Source organism: Guillardia theta, assembly GCF_000315625.1.
Source record: "Guillardia theta CCMP2712 unplaced genomic scaffold GUITHscaffold_11, whole genome shotgun sequence".
Lineage (NCBI taxonomy): Eukaryota > Cryptophyceae > Pyrenomonadales > Geminigeraceae > Guillardia > Guillardia theta.
This window is the reverse complement of record NW_005434663.1, coordinates 681,432-703,061: the sequence shown is the minus strand read 5'-3', so window position 1 is coordinate 703,061 and position 21,630 is coordinate 681,432. Positions and strand designations below refer to the sequence as shown.

General features: G+C 51.0%; 7 protein-coding genes across 7 annotated transcripts; 5 read left to right on the top strand and 2 right to left on the bottom strand.

Moving 5' to 3' along the window:
* Nucleotides 1–777: 777 nt before the first annotated feature.
* GUITHDRAFT_102834 (hypothetical protein) lies at nt 778–2,857 on the top strand (the record flags this gene model as incomplete). Its single annotated transcript, XM_005838494.1, has 11 exons — nt 778–1,314; nt 1,359–1,484; nt 1,532–1,626; nt 1,679–1,744; nt 1,806–1,898; nt 1,948–2,042; nt 2,093–2,172; nt 2,218–2,340; nt 2,397–2,504; nt 2,553–2,608; nt 2,662–2,857. 11 exons carry the CDS (start codon nt 778–780, stop codon nt 2,855–2,857), a joined length of 1,575 nt encoding a protein of 524 aa, XP_005838551.1.
* An 835-nt stretch (nt 2,858–3,692) lies between these two features.
* On the top strand, nt 3,693–5,555 carry GUITHDRAFT_134477 (hypothetical protein; the record flags this gene model as incomplete). The annotated part of the gene is made up of 10 exons (XM_005838493.1): nt 3,693–3,695; nt 3,998–4,054; nt 4,230–4,287; nt 4,336–4,470; nt 4,524–4,629; nt 4,694–4,883; nt 4,931–5,236; nt 5,292–5,354; nt 5,402–5,496; nt 5,543–5,555. 10 exons carry the CDS (start codon nt 3,693–3,695, stop codon nt 5,553–5,555), a joined length of 1,026 nt encoding a protein of 341 aa, XP_005838550.1.
* A 151-nt stretch (nt 5,556–5,706) lies between these two features.
* On the bottom strand, nt 5,707–6,665 carry GUITHDRAFT_134476 (hypothetical protein; the record flags this gene model as incomplete). The annotated part of the gene is made up of 3 exons (XM_005838492.1): nt 5,707–5,802; nt 5,862–6,543; nt 6,604–6,665. 3 exons carry the CDS (start codon nt 6,663–6,665, stop codon nt 5,707–5,709), a joined length of 840 nt encoding a protein of 279 aa, XP_005838549.1.
* A 724-nt stretch (nt 6,666–7,389) lies between these two features.
* On the top strand, nt 7,390–8,465 carry GUITHDRAFT_102831 (hypothetical protein; the record flags this gene model as incomplete). Its single annotated transcript, XM_005838491.1, has 2 exons — nt 7,390–7,740; nt 7,788–8,465. The coding sequence occupies 2 exons, from the start codon at nt 7,390–7,392 to the stop codon at nt 8,463–8,465; spliced, it is 1,029 nt and encodes a 342-aa protein (XP_005838548.1).
* Nucleotides 8,466–8,606: 141 nt separating this feature from the next.
* On the bottom strand, nt 8,607–11,171 carry GUITHDRAFT_102830 (hypothetical protein; the record flags this gene model as incomplete). The annotated part of the gene is made up of 1 exon (XM_005838490.1): nt 8,607–11,171. One exon carries the CDS (start codon nt 11,169–11,171, stop codon nt 8,607–8,609), a length of 2,565 nt encoding a protein of 854 aa, XP_005838547.1.
* Nucleotides 11,172–14,030: 2,859 nt separating this feature from the next.
* GUITHDRAFT_65970 (hypothetical protein) lies at nt 14,031–14,225 on the top strand (the record flags this gene model as incomplete). Its single annotated transcript, XM_005838489.1, has 1 exon — nt 14,031–14,225. A coding segment is annotated over one exon (195 nt), but the record flags the coding sequence as incomplete, so codon positions are not given.
* A 3,974-nt stretch (nt 14,226–18,199) lies between these two features.
* On the top strand, nt 18,200–18,850 carry GUITHDRAFT_65901 (hypothetical protein; the record flags this gene model as incomplete). Its single annotated transcript, XM_005838488.1, has 1 exon — nt 18,200–18,850. A coding segment is annotated over one exon (651 nt), but the record flags the coding sequence as incomplete, so codon positions are not given.
* Nucleotides 18,851–21,630: the final 2,780 nt, after the last annotated feature.

Below are 21,630 nucleotides of genomic sequence, written 5' to 3'. Positions count from 1 at the left end.
CCGGGCCCGGCGGGGCCGACCGTCAAGGTACCGGCCCGCAGCCGTGGGCATGTCACTGGAACTTTCACTGGCCTCGGACCCCTCGCCGCATCAATGGCCGCCGGGGCCCTGAGTGCCGGCCCAGCAGCCTGGGGCCGGCTCTGAGCGGCAGTGAGCGGCGGCCCGACCAATAAGGCGCGACGGCCTGCGACCGTCACGATCGCTGCGACGCCGGGCAGAGCTTATTGGCCGCCGCCGCAGACTCTGAGACCGTCGGCACCGCCGGAGCCTCGGACCGTCAGCCTCATCAGGCTCTGCTCTGAGAGTACCGGTTGGATTGATATTCATGACCAATCTGCCAAATATAGGGTATTTTTGGCAAAGCAATCCGATGATCTGCCCTTCCTAAATTGACTATTATATATCTGAGGCGAGCTCGAATATGAGAAATGCACGTGAAGACAACTATGGCGATCTCTACTTCGAGGGCAAGCAAGAAACGTTAGAGGAACGCGAGAGCTGCAGAGAGGAATAGGACGCGCTTGAAGTAGGACAACATGCAGATGGAGTGAAGGAGAGGGGCAAGGATGTCAGAGGAGGGATGCAAAGATTCATCTTAAGAGGATGAGAGGGCGAGGAGAAAGAGGGAGAGGTAGAGAGTGAGGAAAGAAGAAGAACGAGGAAAGAAAAAGAACGGGGTAAGGAAGGTAGAACAAATGCGAGGAATGAGTTCGATTGTTTTGTTTTCATCATTCTTGGATGGTGCCTGTTGAGTTAAGGGTGGAATGACAGGAGGCGATGAACAAGGACAAAGAGCTGGAGAGGCTGCTCGCCGAGATGCGAGAGGAGCCGATAAGTCAGCTAAAGAACAAGAAAAACTCAGTTAAGACAAGTACAGCAGCATCCTCGGATAACTCGCGCATCAGAGATCAACTGTGGGAGCAGAGCATAACAAGTACAGCGGGCGATGGCGTGCTTTGGAACAAAGAGTTCAAAGTTGGGGGGAAGGTGGATCAGTTCCTCAAGGAGTCCTCACAACTGTCGAGGCTGTCACAAAACCCAGATGACAGGAGGAGCCTGTTGAAAGACGTTCAGCGCCTGGCGGTGGAAGAAGCGATCCGTTGGAGAGAAATGAGCAAGCTGGCGGGGGAATTCCGGTTGATGGGTGGTGACAAACTCGGAGCGAAGTGGACCAGGCAGTTCGAGAAATGGCTGTACAGCAGGCGCGCTGCATGCCCGACTTGCCCGGCAGGCATTTTTCCACTGGGCAAGGAGAATGAAAAGGACGAGGAGCTCAAGAGGAAGCTGGAAGCAGCTGGCATATCTTCGAAGCAGGTACGCTCGCTCTGCTGTGAGGTCCTTCTGAGAGCTGGTTGTAGGCCGAGAAAATTTGTGAGACGATAGGGAAAGGGGCGAGAAAGGCTGCGGCTACAGTTGGCAGAACTCTGGTGGGGAAAGGTGGGAAAGTGAAAGTGAAGCGGGTCGACATGCAGGAGGGCGAAAGGGTAACACTTTGCTGATGGACTGAAACATGCATGAGTAGAGAACGCAGACGAGGACCAAGTATGTGCTGAGATGCTCGGGGGTTACCATGGAAGTGAATTTCGATCACTATGTCAAGTTACAAGAATTGATGAAGCATTCTGGGTAATGTCGTCATCTTGTTTCTCTTTCTTTCAAATGATTTCGTACTGCATAGGTTCGTGAAGCATTCAGATATGACGGAAAGCTTCATCTCTTGCGCAATCTTCAGCTTGCTCGCAAGGTAGCCAATGCATCGAATCAGTCACCAGTCTCCCAGCAACCGAATGAGCTTGGCTCTACAGGTACTCGTCGTTTCAGGGGGGGCATTACAAAGCTGGCGGTTTTCAAGCTGCAATACATGGAAGTTGTTTCGACACGCTGATGGTGGAGTTCGGGTGGGAAAGGAGGTTATCTGTCTGTTTGAAGGCTTAACAATGCCGAAAGGTGCTGGTTGGAGTGCTTTGCCTCGCCCATGAACTGCCGTTATTCAAGATTTTGTTCTGCGCACTTTGACACGGACTACATTTTCGGCAGCATTGGTGCCCCTTGCTGTCCGTCTGCTTCAAGAACGTCGTAACCTTGTCGACAGGCTCTTTCTTTCAATTCTTCCCGAGGGAAGGAAGTTTCGAGGCCAACCCTCCCTTCGATGATGGTACAATCTTGAAGATGGTATGTCTTCGATGTCAGCGAGCCTCGCGTCACTGTTTTGGTCAGATCGATCACATGGAAGACATCTTTTCCAAGAGCTCCTTGCCACTGTCCTTCATCATCATCATCCCATACTTGCCAGATCAAAACGGCTGGAGAAGGGTGTATTCCAGCGAGTACAAGAGAGCTGTAAGCCTCTCTTCCGTTTCACTTGGCAGCCCCCCTGACAGAACTTGGCGATCCAGCACTTGAAAGTGAAGCAGGCAGAGCATGGCTACTTCGAAGGCTCACAGCACGACAGGATCAACCGATACAGGATCGCTCCTTTTGACACGAGCGTCATCTTCCTCCAGGTCTCCAGGCGTGCAGGCGAAGGCTACAAGTGCTCTGACGTTGAGCAGAACGAGGCGGGCAGCGAGAAGTGGCCGGCAACAAAGGAGAAGCTCTTGAAGCTTAGGTCAGTCGCCTCCTCCCCTGAGCTTGCAAGCTAACCTGACCTGACCCCCGCAGAAACGCCTTCAAGCCGAAGCTCGAGCTGAACCCCCATGGGCTCAACTTCGTGGCTCCTGATCACTCCGACAATGAAGAAGATGAGGCTGGTCGTGAGCAGCTTGAGGAGAGCGGGGACGAGAACGAGGAGAATGAGAAAAGAGTCAAGTCAGATGTCAAGCACAACGAAGTGTCAACGAAGAGACAGAAAAGATAACTTGGCAGCTGTCCTTTAGTTTTTTTGCACTTTTTCTCCCAATGTAGATTCGGCAAAATGTAACAATTTGACTTCTCTCAGCCATAGCATGACAAGTGTAAGGTTGCACTTGTGCCTGAGGTACAATGTCAACCTCCTCTACGACCCCAGCTCGTGAGCCAGAGGAACCTGCGACTCAGGTTCGGACTGCAGAATCACGGAGAATTGGACGCGCTCGATAGCTTGTGCAGGGGAGGAAATGGAAACTGAACGGGAGTAGAGGGGACGATCAGATATGAGGAGATGGAAGAAGAACATTGGCGAAGGGATGAGAGCAGGAGCTAGGACGAGGACAAGGGAGGAGGAGAAGGGAGGAGGATAAAGAAGAACGGGTATCTATCTTGTTTCATGGGATCCTTTACTGTTTCATGCTTGATTGGTCTTGCTGGATTTTTGGGCTTGGCGGCCAGGGTGTGCCAGGGGGTAGGGGTGGGAAATTAGTTCCTGGATAGGTAGGGGTATGATTGGTTTTTCACAAGTGGGTAGGGATAATTTGCACAAAGGAGGGGGTAGTAAAGCAAACATGGCTAGGAAAGAAACACAATATTAACAGATGGCCTCTTCTTCTTATTCCAATACATATGAAATCATTACTGATGAGGCATAGTAATGGACATCTTGAGTTTTGGTCTTGTTACTCTAGGGGTGTAGAGCAATAATCGAGAGGGTAGGGGTAGCCTATTTTCGTGAGGGTAGGGGTATGCATTGCAACGAGGTTTGTGCCGTTGTTATGGCGGCTGAAGAAAGAGGAGGGAGTAGAGCGGGGGATGACGGGAGCGCGTAGGGGAGGAGAGCAATGGTGAGAGGGACATGAGGAAGAGGAGAGATAGAAGGACGTGGGAGGGCGGGAAGAGTAGGAAGAGTCGTCTGATGACTGAGTTGAGACGATGAAAGCACTAGATGTTCGCCAGGAAAGATAGGCTGTACCCCTCCTCTTTATCGTTCACGAGAGTGCTTGATTCATGAAATCCTCCTGACCTGCCCTCTGATATTGTGCTCATCTCATCTCAGTGACCTGTCTGTCCGACTCTTGCCCATCGCATTCATCTATGATTTTGCTGCACCTGTTACGGCTGTCGCTTTTGTGACTTGGATGAACAGAAAATACAAACTCAATCGAGCATCATTACATCAGATTTGATGGCAACAAAGATACAGGTAAGAAATTCGATACAATATTCACTTCGTTGTGAAGCAGAAGTTTGGTTTTCTCACATTCTGTTTGGAAGTCGCAGGAGGCTGAATCAATGTTGAAGCCACTTGAAGAAGAAAAAGAGGTCGAGTCCCTGCATGAAGCTGGCTGGTTGCATCTACCTTACTGCTTGTAAATCAGGAGCTCCCACCTTTCGATCCACTTTCAGGAGCATGGGAGTGGACGCCGGATTCTATGGGTAATATCTGCAGTCTATCTGTTCGATTACCTTTGACCTTCCCCTTAGATGTGTGGACAGCAAGAGGACTGGATGAGAAATATCATCGGAGCGATGGACAGAATTTCTATGTACTTGCAAGAAAGTCAATACCGCTCATGAATGCTGCGTGGAGCGATCAGCACGCCGATAACATTCTCGCCGGTGGGTTCCGCCCGGTGCTGTATGCAAGAATGTGACGTGTCAAGGATTGGCAGGAGTGGAGGACATAGATCACGAAAATCCTTGGCAAAATCCTGAGCAGGAATTCACAGAACAAGATTATCTCGCCCAGGCTGAGATAGAGCAGTACATGGCCTCAATGTGTGTGAAAAATGATTCCTTGATGTACTCGTCAGAAGCGATCTTATTCGTTTGTTCAATGCAGGAACTTGTCAGACGGTTATCCTGATGTTCCTTACGAACAACCACAGAACGTCGGCTGGAACGTTTATGATGCACAGTATGATCCGATGGCTAGTCAACCATACGTGGATGAATATTCCTATCCTGTTATGAATTACGACCTGAACAATGGATATCCAGTCCCTGTACAGGAGAATTGGAATCTGCCAGTGGTAGATCGTTTAAGACTGCGTGCTGGTACTTACTGATTGTCTTGCAGCAAGCCATGCCGTTCACGGCTTCAGGGTTCTACCCGGATGGTCTATATGCAGGAAGCCAACCGTACAGTGAAATAGGAATGCCGGTGGGGATGGACGAAAACCATTACATGCCGATGCCTCAGACTCAAAGTCAAGTTTTATCAAGAGCTGTAAGAGATGTCAGCTACGGCAAGATAGGAAACACATCAGATAAAGAGAGGTTACCCGCAAAGAGCTCGTCGAACAAGTTGAACGCAAGCTCTCAACCCTACAGCCCTGAGAAGTCGAGCGCGGGAAAAGGTCAAGTACTCTCTGATGAGTTGACGGTAATAATCAGACTATCTGGAGATGTTCTTGACCGTCCTCTGAGCGTTTCTTCAGGCATTTGTGTCTTCGTTGAATTTGTCTGCAGCTGAGTCACGGGGTTTGGCACTTGCTCTCAGGGTCAGTTGACAAAGCTGCATTGTTTTTGACCTGATCATGTGCAATAGAAACAAGGAGTTTCAAGCTTACAAGAGCTCAAGGATATGAAGTGGACTCTAACGTCTTCCCTAGGAATTGACATTGCGGTGGCTGCAGTTGTCAGGTTTACACTCTCTTCCACTGTTTCATCTCGACTCACACATTTGTAGCGAACACTTGTAACCTCTGCTTATCTATGTGCGTCATGACGCCGGGCAAATTCCATGGCAATCTTTGTGTACATAACCTTGTGGCATTCTACTAAATAAGTAATCTTTGAATGAACGGTATTTACAAAGAGGATCGAGATTCCACAGCAACATAAGGTTGCTGTCTATCTGGGACTGAGCGACTTGAGTTCCTTCTTCCAGGAAGTCCAATCGTAGCGTCTCGGTTTGTCACCATCCCGACTCCTATGAACCTTTGGTCTCTGTGAAACAAGACGTCACTAACTCAATCGTGGAGAGCTAACAAGAGATGAAAGATTACCTTCTGAGCAAGATATTGACTCTTGACCTCCCGTGTCGGTTCAAAGCTCTTATCTGCGAAGTTTCCTCTACAGTATAACATGCAATATGTCGGGTTCTTCAGGCAATATGACGCTGGCCGATAGTTCGCAACGATCCCACCGTTAGAGCTGTCATCAATGCAAGTGATCATGTCTCGCTCGATTATTTTCAAAGGTCCTTGCCAAACATCATCAGACTTCGGCCATGCTGCAATGTCGGCTTGCAACTCGCTTCTCTTTCTCGCCTCCCCACTAACAGCATTAACAGGTATTGTTGATACTTCTGAATGGACTTGCTCGTGGAAGAAGCTGGGGGCTTCCGTCTGGTTTCTCTGGGGATCATATGATTCATTCCCAACTGCAGAGATGTTTCCTTGGTTTTGAAAGATCTCTGTCTTGTTGTAAGACTCATTTGCATACATTCCAAGTCTTCCAGTTGAGTTGTACACAGTGAAGTTAGTCTGATTGACGGATTGATTGAAAGCCAATGTAGTTATGCTCTTCAAGAGTTTGATGGCAATTTTGGTTGAAAGCTCCTGCAGTTCGAAGGCATGAGAAAGCTTGCTTAGCTTGATCGCAAGCTCGTCGTTTCTTTCCGACGCCATACTCGAAATCATGTGCTGCTGCATTACATTTCTTGAAGCCAAGTTCATGTTGTCTTCCCTGGTAAAAAACAGCAAGCAAACCACGCAGAGTACAGACGATGACGCAATCAGAGCTAACCTCCTCAACTTTTGATGATCCGCGACTGACACGCTTGTACCAGGTATCATTTCATCTTCCATCTTGTCCACAGCGCTCCTGCTCCTGCTTCTCCTGCTTCTCCTGCTTCTCCTGCTTCTCCCTTATATCCTCGCCTTTTTCAGGCCACCTTGCCCTCGAGGTCGCCAGCATCGAGCGCATCTCGTCTCCGTCCCCACGCCATTTCGGTGCTATTTTCGCTCAGTAGTGATCCAAGGATGGATTGTCCGTCCCGAGTCCGGCGGGCCGCCGGGCCCTGACGCGGCCGGCGCAGTGCCGCGGCCCGGCCCGGCCCCCACCGTCTGCCGCGCCCCGGACCGGGCCTGCAAGCTCCGACCCGCCGGGCCGGGCGCAAACCGGGGGGTCACCGTCCGTCAGGTGACCCTGCCACCGTGACGATAACGGCTAGATGACGCATGGCTGACTAGCAGGGTAGGGTACAAATCAGGGGAATGAAGGGGGTCCTGGTACATTCTCGGATCGGATGCGAGGGATCACTTACTTGGGGAGTACCGCCGGGAGGTCAAGTCGGGCATGGGGTAGTAGGGTGGTACTAGCTGGATCTATCTGTACCGGTTATTTCATGCTACATATGTGGGGGTAGGGGTGCGATAAGTGGAAACCCCGGTCAGTGCGGTAGAGGCGCTTCTCTCTGCCAGGTAGGGGTACATCGTAGGGATAAATCAGGGGGTGGAGGGGGTGGGGGACTGGACTCGTTGTACCCCCTAGCTCAACCAAGAGCGCTTCTAGCTGTCACAGTGTTCCAACATGCCGCAGCCCGTGTCTCTTGCTCAGCTCTCCTCGACCGCCTCCCCGGCCTCCACCACCTCCGCCTCCACCTACTCTCCTTCCATCCCTCTTATGCAGGCTGTACTTTCTCCTGAGCAACCCAGAGCAACCTATACCTCCCCTCTGACCGCTGATTCATACACTTCTCCGAGCAAGTTTCGGACTGACGTCCTCGCCGGAGTCGCAACCTCCCCGGCCTCGTATGGGGCAGGAGTCTACGGGCAGGTCTACAGCTACTCGCCTGTCAGCACTTCCTCTGCTGCACTTGTCCACAGCTTGAAGCCTTTGGATAATTCCGTCAGGAGCGTTACCTCGCCAGCGAAAGTCATGGTACTGTCCTTGTTTGACTCGATGCGTGGTTGACTTGCGACTTGCAGCAGGTTGCAGAGACCATGGAAGTTCAGCAGCAGGTCCCAAAGGTAGAATACGAGACGCGCATGATCGTCGTCCCTACTCTCGTTCCTGTTCCAAAGACCATCATGGAGACAAAGATGGTGGAGATTCAGGTACCCAAGGTGGTGAGATCCACCGAGATGGTGCAAAGCACAAGGTACATCAGCATCCCCCGTCCAGTGTTCGAGGAGAAGAGATACATCGTGAGACGCCCCAAGATCGTCGAGATCGAAGAAGATGTCGTTACCATCCAACAAGCATTTGAGACGAGGACCACCTTCGTTCCAAGAACCCAGTATGCTACACAGTATACCTCTACGGTGATTCCGAGCGGCTACAACTACAGGTACTCAGACGCCAGCGATGTCTCCACGAGAATGTCTGGCATGAACTACACGAGCTACACGTCTGGTGGATATGTCCCCGACGCCACTCAGACCAGTTATGCTTCCAACTACGTGCCGGGCAGCTACAGCTACAGGTACTCTGATGCCAGCGATGCCTCTTCCAGGCTGTATGGTCTAAACCTCATGAGCTATACTTCAAGTGGATACAACATGGACAACAACACCTCCACCTCTTCCTTTAGCTACAGACCAGCTTACACTTATGGTAACACGAATAACTCCCTTTATTCGTCCCTACCTGAATCGAGGCGTTGAAGCGACACATCAATCGCCAAGATTTTGAACAGTTGTAAACAAAGATGTGTATGAAACATCCGAAGCTTGTGCCTGATACTTATCAGAACAAGATGTTTCCTTTTGCCTTTATTTGCGATTGAAAGAATAAAGATCCACGGATCAAAGATTGTTGAAATCATACAGAGAAACGTTCATCTTGCGATGTTTTGCATTTGAAATTACAAGCTCAAGCAGCAATCTAGACATCTCGTTACAGCATGCCAAGATATACTGAGAAGATTCAAGGAACAAGAACAGTGAGATAATTTGCAAGTCGTTACTTGCTTCATCTCCTGTTTCTACGATTCCGTTAAATTGTAGGAGCACGGATTTCGTTTCCATGGCTTGGACGAAACTTGCGATCGATCGGATTCGTGGTATTGTCGTGTCCTCAGAAAGAAGAATGACGGTCTGAGCTTGATAGTGCCGTACGAGATCGGTCACTTGCCGGCAGAAGACATTGAAAGCTTCTTCAGAAACACGAGCCACCTGGTAGAGTTGAATCCCCACGGTGACACCGGAGATACCTAGTTCGAGGCGCTTGGAGAGGATCAGGGATTTGAAGAGGCGATTCGGTCTGAAGAGATGCCCGAAGATAAGAACGTTGGTCATTGCTTCTTGCTCGTCGCTCCAGCCTACCATCTTGAGGATCTCTTCATGAATCTTCACGTCTGGTGCGTGTCTCGCGCCCAGCTGAGAATGACTGGCGCTGCTCCACGAGAACTCCCCGAGGTTGACGGAGATTCTCTGAGGTGAAACTTCGAGGCATGATTTGTCCATCGTCAGCGGCAACGTCATGAGAGCTGCGCTCAATGTTCTTCCCGCAAAACTTGATTCAAGAAACTCTCGCGCCATGAACGCTCTGAAGTGCAGGCACCAAGCAAGGACACGTCGGTAGGTAGCAGCGAACTGCAAGAGATTGATTTCGATTTTGTCTTGATACTCATCCGGCACGACATCGAGAAGGAAACATTCGTACTGGCTTTCAGGTCTTGACTTTCTGAAAGAATCCAACTTACAAGAAGAAGCAATGCCGTCAATCTCGATCGCGAGCTTTTCTCGCTCCTTTGCCAGCAAAACATCCACATCAGGGATCACAAGAGCATACAGCAAAGTAGACCCGCTGGTTCCTCCTACTTCAGATTTGTGCAAGTGAAACTCAAAGCTTCCATTCTGCTCTCGTAGAACATGAGAGTCGTCGATGACGTCAAGGTACGACGCGTTGCTCGCCAACGCTCTGTGATACCACCTACCAATATCACTTCGGTCGATCGTGATCTTTACTTCATGCACAGAGTCGAATTGTTGCAAGTAGTCGTAGAAGTGAACGAACAAGACATACTCCCCATCCGGAAGACAGCTCAACCCAACGTATCTTCCTTGTCGCATTTTTACCGCGTAGTGCTTCAAATCGCAGCAGTACTCATGCCCTCCTTCCGATGAAGCTCGAGTGCAAGTCTTTGTGCAGATACGGTGACCTGCCCTCCACAGCCAGGCAGCACAATCAGCTTCCCCAGAGAAAGCCAAGGGCATGATGTCAAGGTTGACATAATAGGTCTGGTGGGGCTGGTGCCAGCAAAAGCCCGTCGAGTTGTCCAGAGGAGCATCTCCGATACACTGCCGACCGCTCGCGCCCACTGTCACGAACGGCTGCATGTCACGACCGAAGACAAAGTTGGGGTAGGGAAACGCCACGTACGTCTGTAGCGCCTGGTTCAACTTGTCATAGACCAGAAAGTGCACATGCTCCAACGGAACTCCTAGCTGCACGCGCAGCTCATGCACTCCATTGATGTTGGGGAGGGAGACGCGGAGCACCCTGTCTGTGGGGCTCTCTCCCGCTGTCTCTCCCCTATGGAGGGGCAGCAACGAGATGGTGCGTGAGTGATTCACTAGGAGCTCGTTGTCCAGGTATACTTCCATGGTGCATGTAGTCCACGAGAAGAGCTCTTCTTCGAGCAGAAACTCGATCTCGTTGACGACAGCATTTTCCGTATCTGCCGTGTCGCTCTCTTCGATCTTCACATAGAACATGGTCGCTTCTAGTCGCGGGTATGTGAGCACAAGTTCACTTGTGCCTCCTTTCACCTTCACTGTGTACCCGTCCTCCTGCACTTTCACTGATTCGCCTATTCCCCTCAACCCTGGAATCACGTACCATGGCGATCCAGCAAGCAGCGGGTCCGATCCTCTGGCTTCCTCTACGTTGTCGAAGGTCATGTTAGTGAATAGAAGGATGAATCTCGTGATGTGATGATCAACTCTTTCATATCCCGAGCACAAGTTCATCTTGCTCGTCACCGTCGCCATCGGAAATTTGACCATCAACCAAGCCTCATCCAACCGACCCAAGTAAGCCCATCCATTGTCAGAGGCTCCTGAGACCCCATCGATGGCCTGAACGGCTTCATATCCTCGCTGCTCAAAGCCGGAGATGGCGAGGGAGCCTCTGCTTGCCAGCGCCTCGTTCACTCCATGATGCTCGTCTCCTGCAACACAGCGAGTGACATCAAGCAGAAAGCTCGGCATCGCAGTCGCAAATGTTGGGAGACCGGAGGCCTCGTCCTCCACTGTGTCCATGTACACCTTCGAGCACTCCTCCTCGGTTTCCGATCCCACGCATGGAGCAGGAAGGACGAGGAGACAGCAAGCAAGCACCACGATTGTCAACTTCCGTCGCACCATGTTGGCTATGCAGTGAGGGACAAGGCAGTGAGAGAGTCACCATGCTCTGACCGTCTCCTCTTCTCAATCATGCCGCTGCCGCCCTCGCCTGCCCGACTCATCTATCGCCGCATGTCGCGTTCGGATTGCAGGCTCGCCTCAAAGTAAAGCATGCGCTAGTTCACCTCAGAGCCCGGCCCTCCTTTGTCGGGCAGGAGGAGCAACAGGAGCGACAGGTGCGACACGATGGGAACACACGGAGATTCGCCATGCCGGGCGAGGCTGAGGACGCGACATGGACGAGCATGCCGGATGACTGGAGAAGGTGAGAGGAAAGCATCTGTAAGAGGCGATTGAAGAAGCATGGGGGGCGGTCAATCGAAGCGAAAGGCTTGGGATCAGGCCATACAAAAGGCGAAGGGTCTGCTGAGTGATGGCGAAGTCGGCAAGACGCTGGTACTGCTAGATGAAGCTGAGGAGAAGATGCCGAGAGACGCGGAGGAAGAGAGCAGGAGGAGGGAGCTGCAGAAGCTGAAAGAAGAAGCTGCAGAGCTTCAGTCAGCGATCGGATCAAAAGAAGCAGAGGCGATCAAGGTTTTAGATCGAGTTCAAGGAGAGTTCGACAAGTCTCTGCACGGGATAGATTCTGACTCTCTCCTCGCACAGCTTCAACTGGTCAGCTCTTCCGTCCAACTGTTCCTGCAGGAGTATCGGGGAAGCAGCGCACCCATCGCTCCTGCCCCCGCCAACCTCCAACCCTGGTCACAGCAGACGAAGCACGTATCGCTGTCGGTGAAGGAGAACTTGATTCAGTGCGCTGAAGCAGCAGCTGTTCGTAGCATCTTTCTGGGGAAGCCACTCGAGGAGGGACGAGTATACTGCGAGATTCAGGTAGGAAACTTCGTCCTGGACAGCAAGGTAGAATTCTTCTTTGGGGTGGTGGACGGGGAATCGGTCAAGGTAGGGGACTACTGGTTTGAAGAAGACTTCAATGACAGGGCCTTCTTTCTCTCGAGTGATGGAGACCTCTGCAACGGCGAGACTGTTCTCATGTCTATCGACGCTTCTTCCTGGAGGCTGGACACTGGCGATACCCTCGGCCTCGAGTTCGACTATGAGGAGAACGCAGGATCCCTGTACTTTTACAAGCAGAGCCGAAGAATTCCCTTTCAAATCACAAATATCAAATTCCCTGGAGTTGTTGCAATCCTGTTTTCAGATTGTCCGAACGGATCACATGTAAAGGTACTCTCTTACTTCAGAATGAGTCATCGTGTACCTGCTCCGATGGCTGCTGCTGAAGCTGGAGTGGAAGCAACAACTCAGAGTCAGAGTCTGAGCAGACTAGAAGCCATCTTGCTGTACTTGAAGGCTCTTGCTGCCATTGTTGAGCTGTGCAAGGAGTTGCCTGCGGTATCCATCCAAGAGTGCGTTGACATGTTGCGCTCAATCAAAGGGAATATCAGCGGCCTCGGGGAACAGACAATGGCGGAGAGAATCGAGAGGTTGTTGTTCACGGTGTCAACAACTTTGAGGTTGCATAAGGTGGCAAGGTTAGATGACGTGATGCAGTCGGGTCAGAGAATGTTGGACTCAGAAAGGGTGGCTCAGTCCATCGATCATTACAATGATGCAACGCAATTGGCAAGCATAATATCTGACTTGAACTTGACGCAAAATGTCTTGCAGAGCAAAAAGACTGCCATGCAGAGAAAAGAGGTAATTCTCCGAAATGCGAATAGTCAACTGCAGACAATATACGCTAGAGTGCATTCGAAAGATATACAAATATTGCAAACTAGCGTTGCTGCTCTGCTCTCTGCAGCAGATCAATGTCTTACGATGTATGAAAATTGTGCGGAGATTGGAAAATGCCAGGAAGTCTCATCTCTGAAACAGATGCTGATGAAATTGGAAGAGGCTTCTCTTTTGTTCAATGATGCGTTAGAAAAGATACAGCAAGGAAGACTTTCAAAAGCTTCTTTTCACTTCCTTCGTGCGAAGGAAGATTTTCAGAAAACAAAGGCGTTAGTCTATGCATCTGGGAACGAGCACTGGATTCGATACATTGACGAGCAGATTGCAATGGTGGGAGACGAGCTCGTGTCTTTGGCATCCGAGTCAAACTCTAACCCTGAAGAGTTAAAAGCTGACTTCGATCAGGCGATCTCACAAGAGGAGGAAGAGAATGCGAATCGTCTTGTAAATCATGTTAACCCTATTCTCAAAGGAGACTTTCAGTACCGCAGACAAGTCAAGCAGCATGTCATCTGCATATACGTCAGCTCTTCCTTGGAAGAGCACGAGGAAGAACGAAACTTCATCTGCGGCCATCTGAAACGTGGGCTGAGAACCCTAGCGCGATCGTGGGGGTTTGAGTTAGAGATCTTTGATCCTCTGCATCTGTTGCCGCCATCTCACAACTATCAGTTCAACCTTGAGCTTCATGAGGATTGCTCTGATCTCCGACTGTTTTGCCAGGATGCCTCTTGCAGCATGGACTACATCTGCTTGCTGGGAAGCTCTTCAAATGGAAAAGCCTTTCCCAGAAAGATAGATCAGCAGCACTTCGAATCAATCCTTCTCACAATGGGAGATCATGGACAAAATGTCAAGAGAAGAAAGGCAATGCTGGAATGGTTTCGACTGGACACAAACAGTGATCCCAGCTGTTACGTCCTCGTCGACCCTTCGAATCGATCTTCCCGAAGAAGCAAATCTTCACAGTTGCGGGACAAAGGGAATGAGGCGTGGACCAAGGCTTTCGACCTGATGCAGGATGGGTTTCATGACGCTTGTGTGCAGCAGGTCATTGGGAAGCAGAAACAAATCATGAGAGATGCTATTCTAGGGAAGCTCGGAGTCTTGGATAGTTCGAGCATGAAACGAAGGGTGAAAGCATTGTTCAATGAGATAGATTCAGACAATTCAGGTTTGATAGACAGCGAAGAGCTGATCATTGCCTTCGAGCAGCTTGGAATTCATCTGGGGCAGAATGAGATCAGTGAGTTCCTGAAAGACTTCGATGAAGATGGGAGTGGGACCATTGACTTTGAGGAGTTTCTTCTGATGATTGAAGGACTCCTCCTTGATGCCAAGAAGTCAAGGGCGGGCAGTCAGGTTGGTGACATTCAGCATTGTAAATATTTCACGGAGACATTGGAGTTTGTAGAAGCGTTCGAAGGTTTGTTGTCAAGGGGAGAGGAGGAAGCAAAATCAAAATGTTTTGCTCTTCTGTGGGATCACGATGAATCCAATGCAATCTCGCTAGGAAAGAGCAGCTTAGCTGAGTATTTGGAAGTGTACCAGAAGGTAAATAGAGATTTGCCGTATAGCATGTCAGAGCTGAAAGCAATGATATTCCATCATTTGTCGAACAAGAGCAACGTGAACGATGAGGATTTGTTGCAACTGGAAGAGAAACTAGAGGCTGCAGATGAGGATGTTGCCGGGGTCATGCAAACATTAAAGTTTCGTCGGAGTACGATCTTGAGGATCATGAGCCTTGCAGAGCTCTATCAAATCTGTCAACTCGGATCAAAGAAGAAGGTTCAAATAGGATCCTCCGATTCAGTGCGAATTCTAGATAGAGCCTCGACTGATTTGGAGGAAACATCAAAGCTACTCAATGATGCTCTGATGAAAATTGAAAATTTACAGCGAAGGTTGAACAATGTGCAGAATATCATAGAAAAATCGTCAATAGAGGCGAGTATCCGAGAGTCTGAGCTCTCAATTTTGCCTCTGCAATCTGAGATCGAAAGATCGTTCTTCGTCTTGCTATCTGGCAAGTGTAAAGTGACATACCTCGACTCTCAAGGCAATCAGCAAGCTTTCCTGATAGAGGAAGGGTCTGCTTTTGGGGAGATGCATTTGTTCGGAGAAGCCAACCTGCAGTATCAAGTCGATTTGGTTTCAGACGCGATGCTCTTTCAAGTGAACTGCCAGGATTCCGGCGAGTTGTTAGGGAGGAGTGGGGAGATCAAGAGAGAGCTGGTTTCCTTCCAGTCCGTTTGCAAGCGAAGAAAGCTTACAGTGAGTGAGATCAGCGAAGCCTCTTGGTTCTCAGCCCTGGAAGCCAGTCAACTCAACCCAGCTGCTCTCGGAGCTGAGGCGTTTGACAAGGTCCTGCGGCAAGCATGGCTCGTGACGGTGGAGGAATCTTGCGAGGTATGGAAGGAGTCTCAAAGTGACGTCAGGGGCTGGGGACCTTTCGGAGACTGCGTCTACATGCTGATTGACGGCGAAATCAGCATCACGATCGACTCGGATGAATCAGACAAGCAGCTGGAGGTTGAAAGAAGTCAAAGGGTAGGCGAACTGCTCGGGCTGACTGTCTATCAGCCGTATGAGGAACGAGCCTACAACGTGACCGCGACTAGGCGATGTTCGCTCCTTGAGATGGACAAGTCCTTGCTGAAAAGTCTGCTGGCGAAGGAAACTGCAAGTGATGCGACAAAGGGGATGGAGGAGAAGGTTCATCGATTCCGCTTGCGGAGAGCAATCTTCAAACGGAAGTCGAGCCTATTCAAGATGCTTTCCCCTGAAGAGCTGGAATTCCTGGTCTCGTGCTGCAGGATCAGGAGGTCAAAGAGAGGAGACATTATCGCCAACGAGCAAGATGGTCAGCATTGCATGATCATCGTCTTGCGAGGAGACTTTCAGATCCTGTTGCATCAGGCAGGCGCTGGCCATGAAAACACCGGGTTCCTCAAGGCAGGGGATGCTGTGGGGGAACAATCGTTTCTGTTTCAGACCCCCAAGACCTTCACCGTCACAACCTTCAGCTCCTTCGGAATCTTCGCTGCGCTCTCTCATGAGGCCTGTAGGGACTACTTCATGTCCCAACCGGAGCTGCTGAGGCGGCTGAAAGGCGTCTTCCCTTCTGTCAAAGAGCGCATGGACATTCTCCGTGTGCGCACCCCCACTGCCATGCTGACTTCACAAGACCGGCAGAGCTGGGAGCTGTCGCCCGCAGTTGTCGCCTACAGGTGGAAGAAACGAAAGCCGCATGAGATCGGGATAGACGAAGATCAGCACTTCTCCTTGTTCGCAGAGGATATTGCTTCGATAACGCATGAGAGAATCGCTCATGATGTAAGGAGAACTGAAGATAACGAGCTTCGCTACAAAGACATCTCCGTTGAATTGGAGATGGCAGTCAAACATTGTCTTGGCTTTGAGTGCAGGACCAAGGAGCTCAAAACGCTGCTGGAGTACATGAAAGGAGAAAACCAGCGCAAGTGGGGGCTGAAGAATCAACCGCTCTTTGTGATTGGACAACCTGGAGTCGGCAAAACCTCTCTGCTGAGTCAGGTAGGCTCTCGTTTCAAGCAGCAGGTCCAGGGCTCGTGCGTGATCTACAGGTTCCTTGGTTCCTCCTTGCATCGCCTCAACCCCTCAGAGCTGCTGCATGGCCTCTGTCGTCAGCTGTGCTCAGTCACAGGTTACATGCAAGACAACACTCTAGCGGGGCTGACCGGCGACGTCTTGAAGCAGAGGGATCTGTTCTTGAAGCTCTTACAATACGCGTCTGCCGAGGAGCCGATAGCCGTCTTGGTCGATGCCCTTGAGGAGCTCGAGAGCTACCTCGGTTTCACCGAGGCTCTCTCCTGGTTGCCCAAGACGCTGCCGCAGCACAGCAGCGTGGTGGTGACGGTCAGGAGCACGTCCAAGGAGTGTCTGGATGCCCTGAGCGACTTGTATTCCGGAGAAGTGTTCATGAGGATCGAGCCTTTGAAATCATCTGATGCCTCGACTTTGATTTCTCGCCACCTGGAAGTTCAGCACAGAAACGTTCATCCTGATCACTACGAAGCGATCAAGAATGCCGTCCAAAGCTTCGAGAGTGTCGGGCAGAAAGCGCTCTCCTGCTTCCCCCTCTTCGTCTCGCTGTGCATTGAAGCTTCTTCTGCATGGCGCTCCTTTGACACTCAATTGAAGCTCCCAACCTCGTTCGATGGGATGTACAACTACATGATCGAGAGAGTAGAAGAGAAGAGGGGGAAGAGGCTGGTCACTGACTTTCTCTCTGCGATCCTCTTTGCTAGAGATGGTCTCACAAGGGCTGAGCTCGCTGACATCTTGTCTCTCTGTAGCGAGTCCATGGAGGAATTCTTTGGGAGCTTCAGCCCAGAGGTCCAGTCCCTCCCCGCCATGCAGACGTTTCTGCTTCAGAGGTGATGTCGATAGAGTTGCCTTCACACACTGACATGAAGCACAGAGATCTTGGACCCTTCCTGAGAGACTTCTGGGTTGAGAATTACACCTGCATCAAGACCAACAACTCCTTGGCTACTGAGTTTGTCGTCAGGCGATACAACTTGACAAGTCTCGAGACGAGGAACTTCTTTCATGAGATCGAGTACCTCTACTTCAGCGGACAAGCAGCAAGTGATGAATCAAATCATCCGACCATACAAGAGGATCACGAGGGGAGCATGAAAGTCGAAGACGCGCAACCCATCATCTTTCAGCGAGTGGGCGAGCGATTCATGGTGAACGTCAGGAAGCTGCGCGAGCTGCCTTATCACATCTATGCCCTGGGTGGCTTCGAAGGGTCAGGGGTAGATCCAGTTGAAAGAGCAACCAAGTACGCGAAATCGAATGAACACGTCAAGAAAGCAGACATGGGGGAAACGAGGTTTGAGCGAGAGGTATGTACCATTCCATTCATTCATGCGGCCTGCATTGCTGGCCTGATCAATCAATTTTGCGACGATCTTATGATTGGGAGCATCTTGTATCCGAGGAATACTTGCATTGCGATGTATTTTGAATTCGTTCTCAAGAACAAATCTCTTTTGCAAATCGAACCCTTGCAGACCTTTCAAAGTGCGGTGAATAGCACTGCAAATGGCGACAATGGCCTTGTGAAAGACGCTCTCAACATCCTCGAGCCGACAGCCAAGGATCATTGCATCGTGCCTGACGTCTGGTTTGAGATCGCAAACAAGACCGAGAACGTCGACCCCTTGCTGAGGGTTCTACTCGACCACCATTCCGGCGTGTTCAGTGTGACCTACTCGTTGGGAGACGACCTGGTCATGATGGGCGGGGCGGACGGGCTGATCAGACTGCACGACTACAAGACCGGGAGGGTAGCGCGGGAGATCGAGTGCCACGGGGAGGCGATACTGCACTGCTGCTTCTCCAAGGACAACTCGAGGATCCTCACGACCTCTGCTGACCTCACCGCCTGCGTGTGGAACACAGGGTCAGGAGCGCTGGACGTCAGGCTGGAAGGGCATGAGGGGGAAGTGCTGGACGGAGTCTTCTACCATCAGGATCGAGTCATCACGGCGTCGGGGGACAGCAGCATGCGGAGGTGGAACATCGTCACAGGGCAAGTCGAGCTCACCTTCCTAGGCCATCAGTCTGCGGTGACGGCTTGCGTGCTGGTGGAGCAAAGGGACGAGGTGGTTTCAGGGTCTTACGATAAGACTGTTCGGGTGTGGTCTGCCAAGTCTGGCGAACAGAGACATCAACTCGAGGAGCATCAAGGTATCATCTACGACCTTGCTTACTCTGCCAGTCAACAATTGCTCGTCTCCTGCTCCAGTGACAACACCATCAAACTTTGGGACATGCATCAGTACGTGGAGTCAGAGACGATCGCGTTCCATGACTCTGCGATCGTTTGCTGTGAGTTTGATGCTCAAGGAGAAACTCTGGCGATGGGATCTGTCGACGGCACCCTGTTCCACCTCGACCTCAACTCGCAAGACATGGCGCTGAATCTCGGGAAAGTCGATTCGACCATCTGCGGCATCACCTTCTGTACAACAAGAAGATTGATCTCAGTGTCGACAGCGCAAGGAAGCGTGCTACTCTACGACCCCTCCATCGCCCATGGCATCGCCCTGCAAACGACCACCAGCCACTCAATGGAAGTTGTTCATGTTGAAATCTCGCGCGACGGGACCAACTTGATCTCGCAAGCCGCGGACGGGGGTGTACATGTCCGAGTGCTCGACTGGAACGCAGAGACGCTGATAGTTCACCACCTGTGCGACGCGAGCGACCCAGCAGCTGCTTGCAAGTTCTCGCAGGACGGGGGATACATCGCTACGTTGCACAAGTTCGGATGCCTGATATGGGAGGCCTCCTCTTGTCGACTCGTCGGGCGGATTGCTGACGTCGCTTCCATCTCAGATGTGATCTTCCCCGAGGTGATGGACTGGGAGGTGCACGAGGAGGCTGATCCCTCGCCCTTCCTCGCCCTCCTAGCTCAACATGCCGACGACATGGCCCTGTCTGACGAGCAGTTGGAGTTAGCCATCAACTCCGAGATAGACAATGAGCAACGCAAAGGTCCTGATACCATCGAGGAAACAAGTGAAGTAGCCGAGGATGAAGCAGAAGATGAAGCAGAAGATGAAGCAGAAGATGAAGCAGAAGATGAAGCAGAAGATGAAGCAACCGAAGAAACTTCAGTTTCTCAGCTCACAGACATGCTGTCCCAAGGCGATATTGCTGAAGTTCAGGGGCATGCTGTTGAGGGCAACCAAGCATCGGAAGGGTTGAGGAAGGAGGCTGCTGGCTTGTGGCAGTATACCATGCTGCTGCGCGAGCTCGAGCAGCCAAGAGCTGAGGATGCTGAGAGTGACGCGAATGCAGAGCAGTCGACGACCTCAGAGAGCAAGAGAACACTCGACGATGATGAAAACAAGACTCCCGATGACGTCACGGCAGATGCGACGTCGAATCATGGAGCACTGGAAGGAGACACGTCGCAATCAGACAACGGAGAGGTAGCTGACTTGATGTTTCTGAGCATGTCTGTATGAATGACATGAAGGATGTTCTCTTTCTAGGTCACACATGAATCGGTTCCCTTGTCCTTGTTCCTTCTAGATGCGTTGCAGAGCACTGAAGATCCTGCGAGCGAATTCTTCCAGATGGAACGGAGCCTGCTATCCATGATAGGTAAACAAAAGCTTCTGAGAAAACACCTTGCTCTGGGAATGCTTGGAATCCCGTCAATCAACATTTTGGTGAGAGGGACATGAATTGAACCATGATAGCTCGTATCTCACTGGTTGTCTTCTTTGATCTGCAGGCTATTCAGGTGCTACTTCCCCTCCTTGAGCGCGACGATGAGACTCTAGTATGTCAAACTTTGATGGTCCTCTCTAGACTCACAAAGTCGTCGAGACTGGTACGAACTCTCACCCTTGTCGCCTTCACAATCTTCAGCACCTCGCAGTACTCGTGATTCCATCTCGACTTGTAGGTGGTTCAGACGCTCATTCAGCTCGCTTCCAGCAGCTCGCCACGAGTGCGGTTGCTGGCCAGCAAAGTGCTGAGAAAGGTCGAGAGAAAAGAGCAGATCCAGAACAGACGACCTGACAGCAGGAGCGCAATGATGCCGAGAACTCTGGTGGCAGTCGCTACTCGAGGAACTGCTACTGATCTGCTTGCAGGTTATAGAAGTGCTGCAGGCACGTCAGCTGTTGGCCGCGGACGCGTCGGGAACTTCAGACCCGTTCGTCGTCATCAACCTCACCAACCAGTCCGATGAGCTCGAGAGGTCAGGCAGCCGCTCGCTCGTGATCCAGCCTGACCTTCTTTCGTAGCCTACCTGGTCAAAGTTTCCAGGATCTCAGGTCAGCAGACCATCCGTTGTACTCCAAGGCACTGGCGCTCATGCGCAAGAAGAAAGCGAAGCTGTTCGAGTTGTTTGACGAACAGCTCGAGTATGTGGTTTCAAAGTCGGATATAGTCGAGTTGTCCGATCGTCAACATTTGTTCCTCCAGGGAGAGTACTACAGCTCCATGTACATGGTACATGTCACCTCCGTCTTGTCGTGTTGCTCACAGACCACCAGATCTTGTCTGGGAGTCTAAAGCTGCACATGCATGTTGGTACGAGCATCGACGAGCAGGAGTCCAACCTCAACGCGTACGGGGAAGAGATCGCTTTGCTGGAGGAGGGCGACGTGATCGGAGAGATCGCCTTGATGCTGCGGCAGCCCAGCAAAGCCTCAGCTGTAGCTGAAGGAGCCACAAGCCTGCTGGCCCTCCCCAGAAGGCGTTTTACTGAGATGCAGTCGGATTATCCTGACGTGAGGATCAAGCATGTGTTGCTACAATTAAGATGCTTCTTGCAGAAAATTCAAATCTTGATTTCAGAAGCGCAAAAGATTTCAAGAACGTCGAGATATGACGAGGTTCTGGAGGTGAAGACGTCAGTCAGACCGAAAACTTTGAATCCTGTAAGCATCTTCTCTGTTTCTTGAAACACAATCGGGAAAAGTGATGGGGAATAACTCTCTCAGGTTTGGAACGAAAAGTTTACGTTTTATGGACTGAGAAGTCCACCGCATGTTCAAGTTAAGGTGTTCGACCATGATTTGGTCGGAGATCACGATTTCCTCGGCCAATTGGAGATAACTCACCTTCAACTGGCGGAGCAGCCCGTTTGTATATGATTCCCAATGTAATGACCTGAAACATGAGCAGGAGATAGACAGATGGT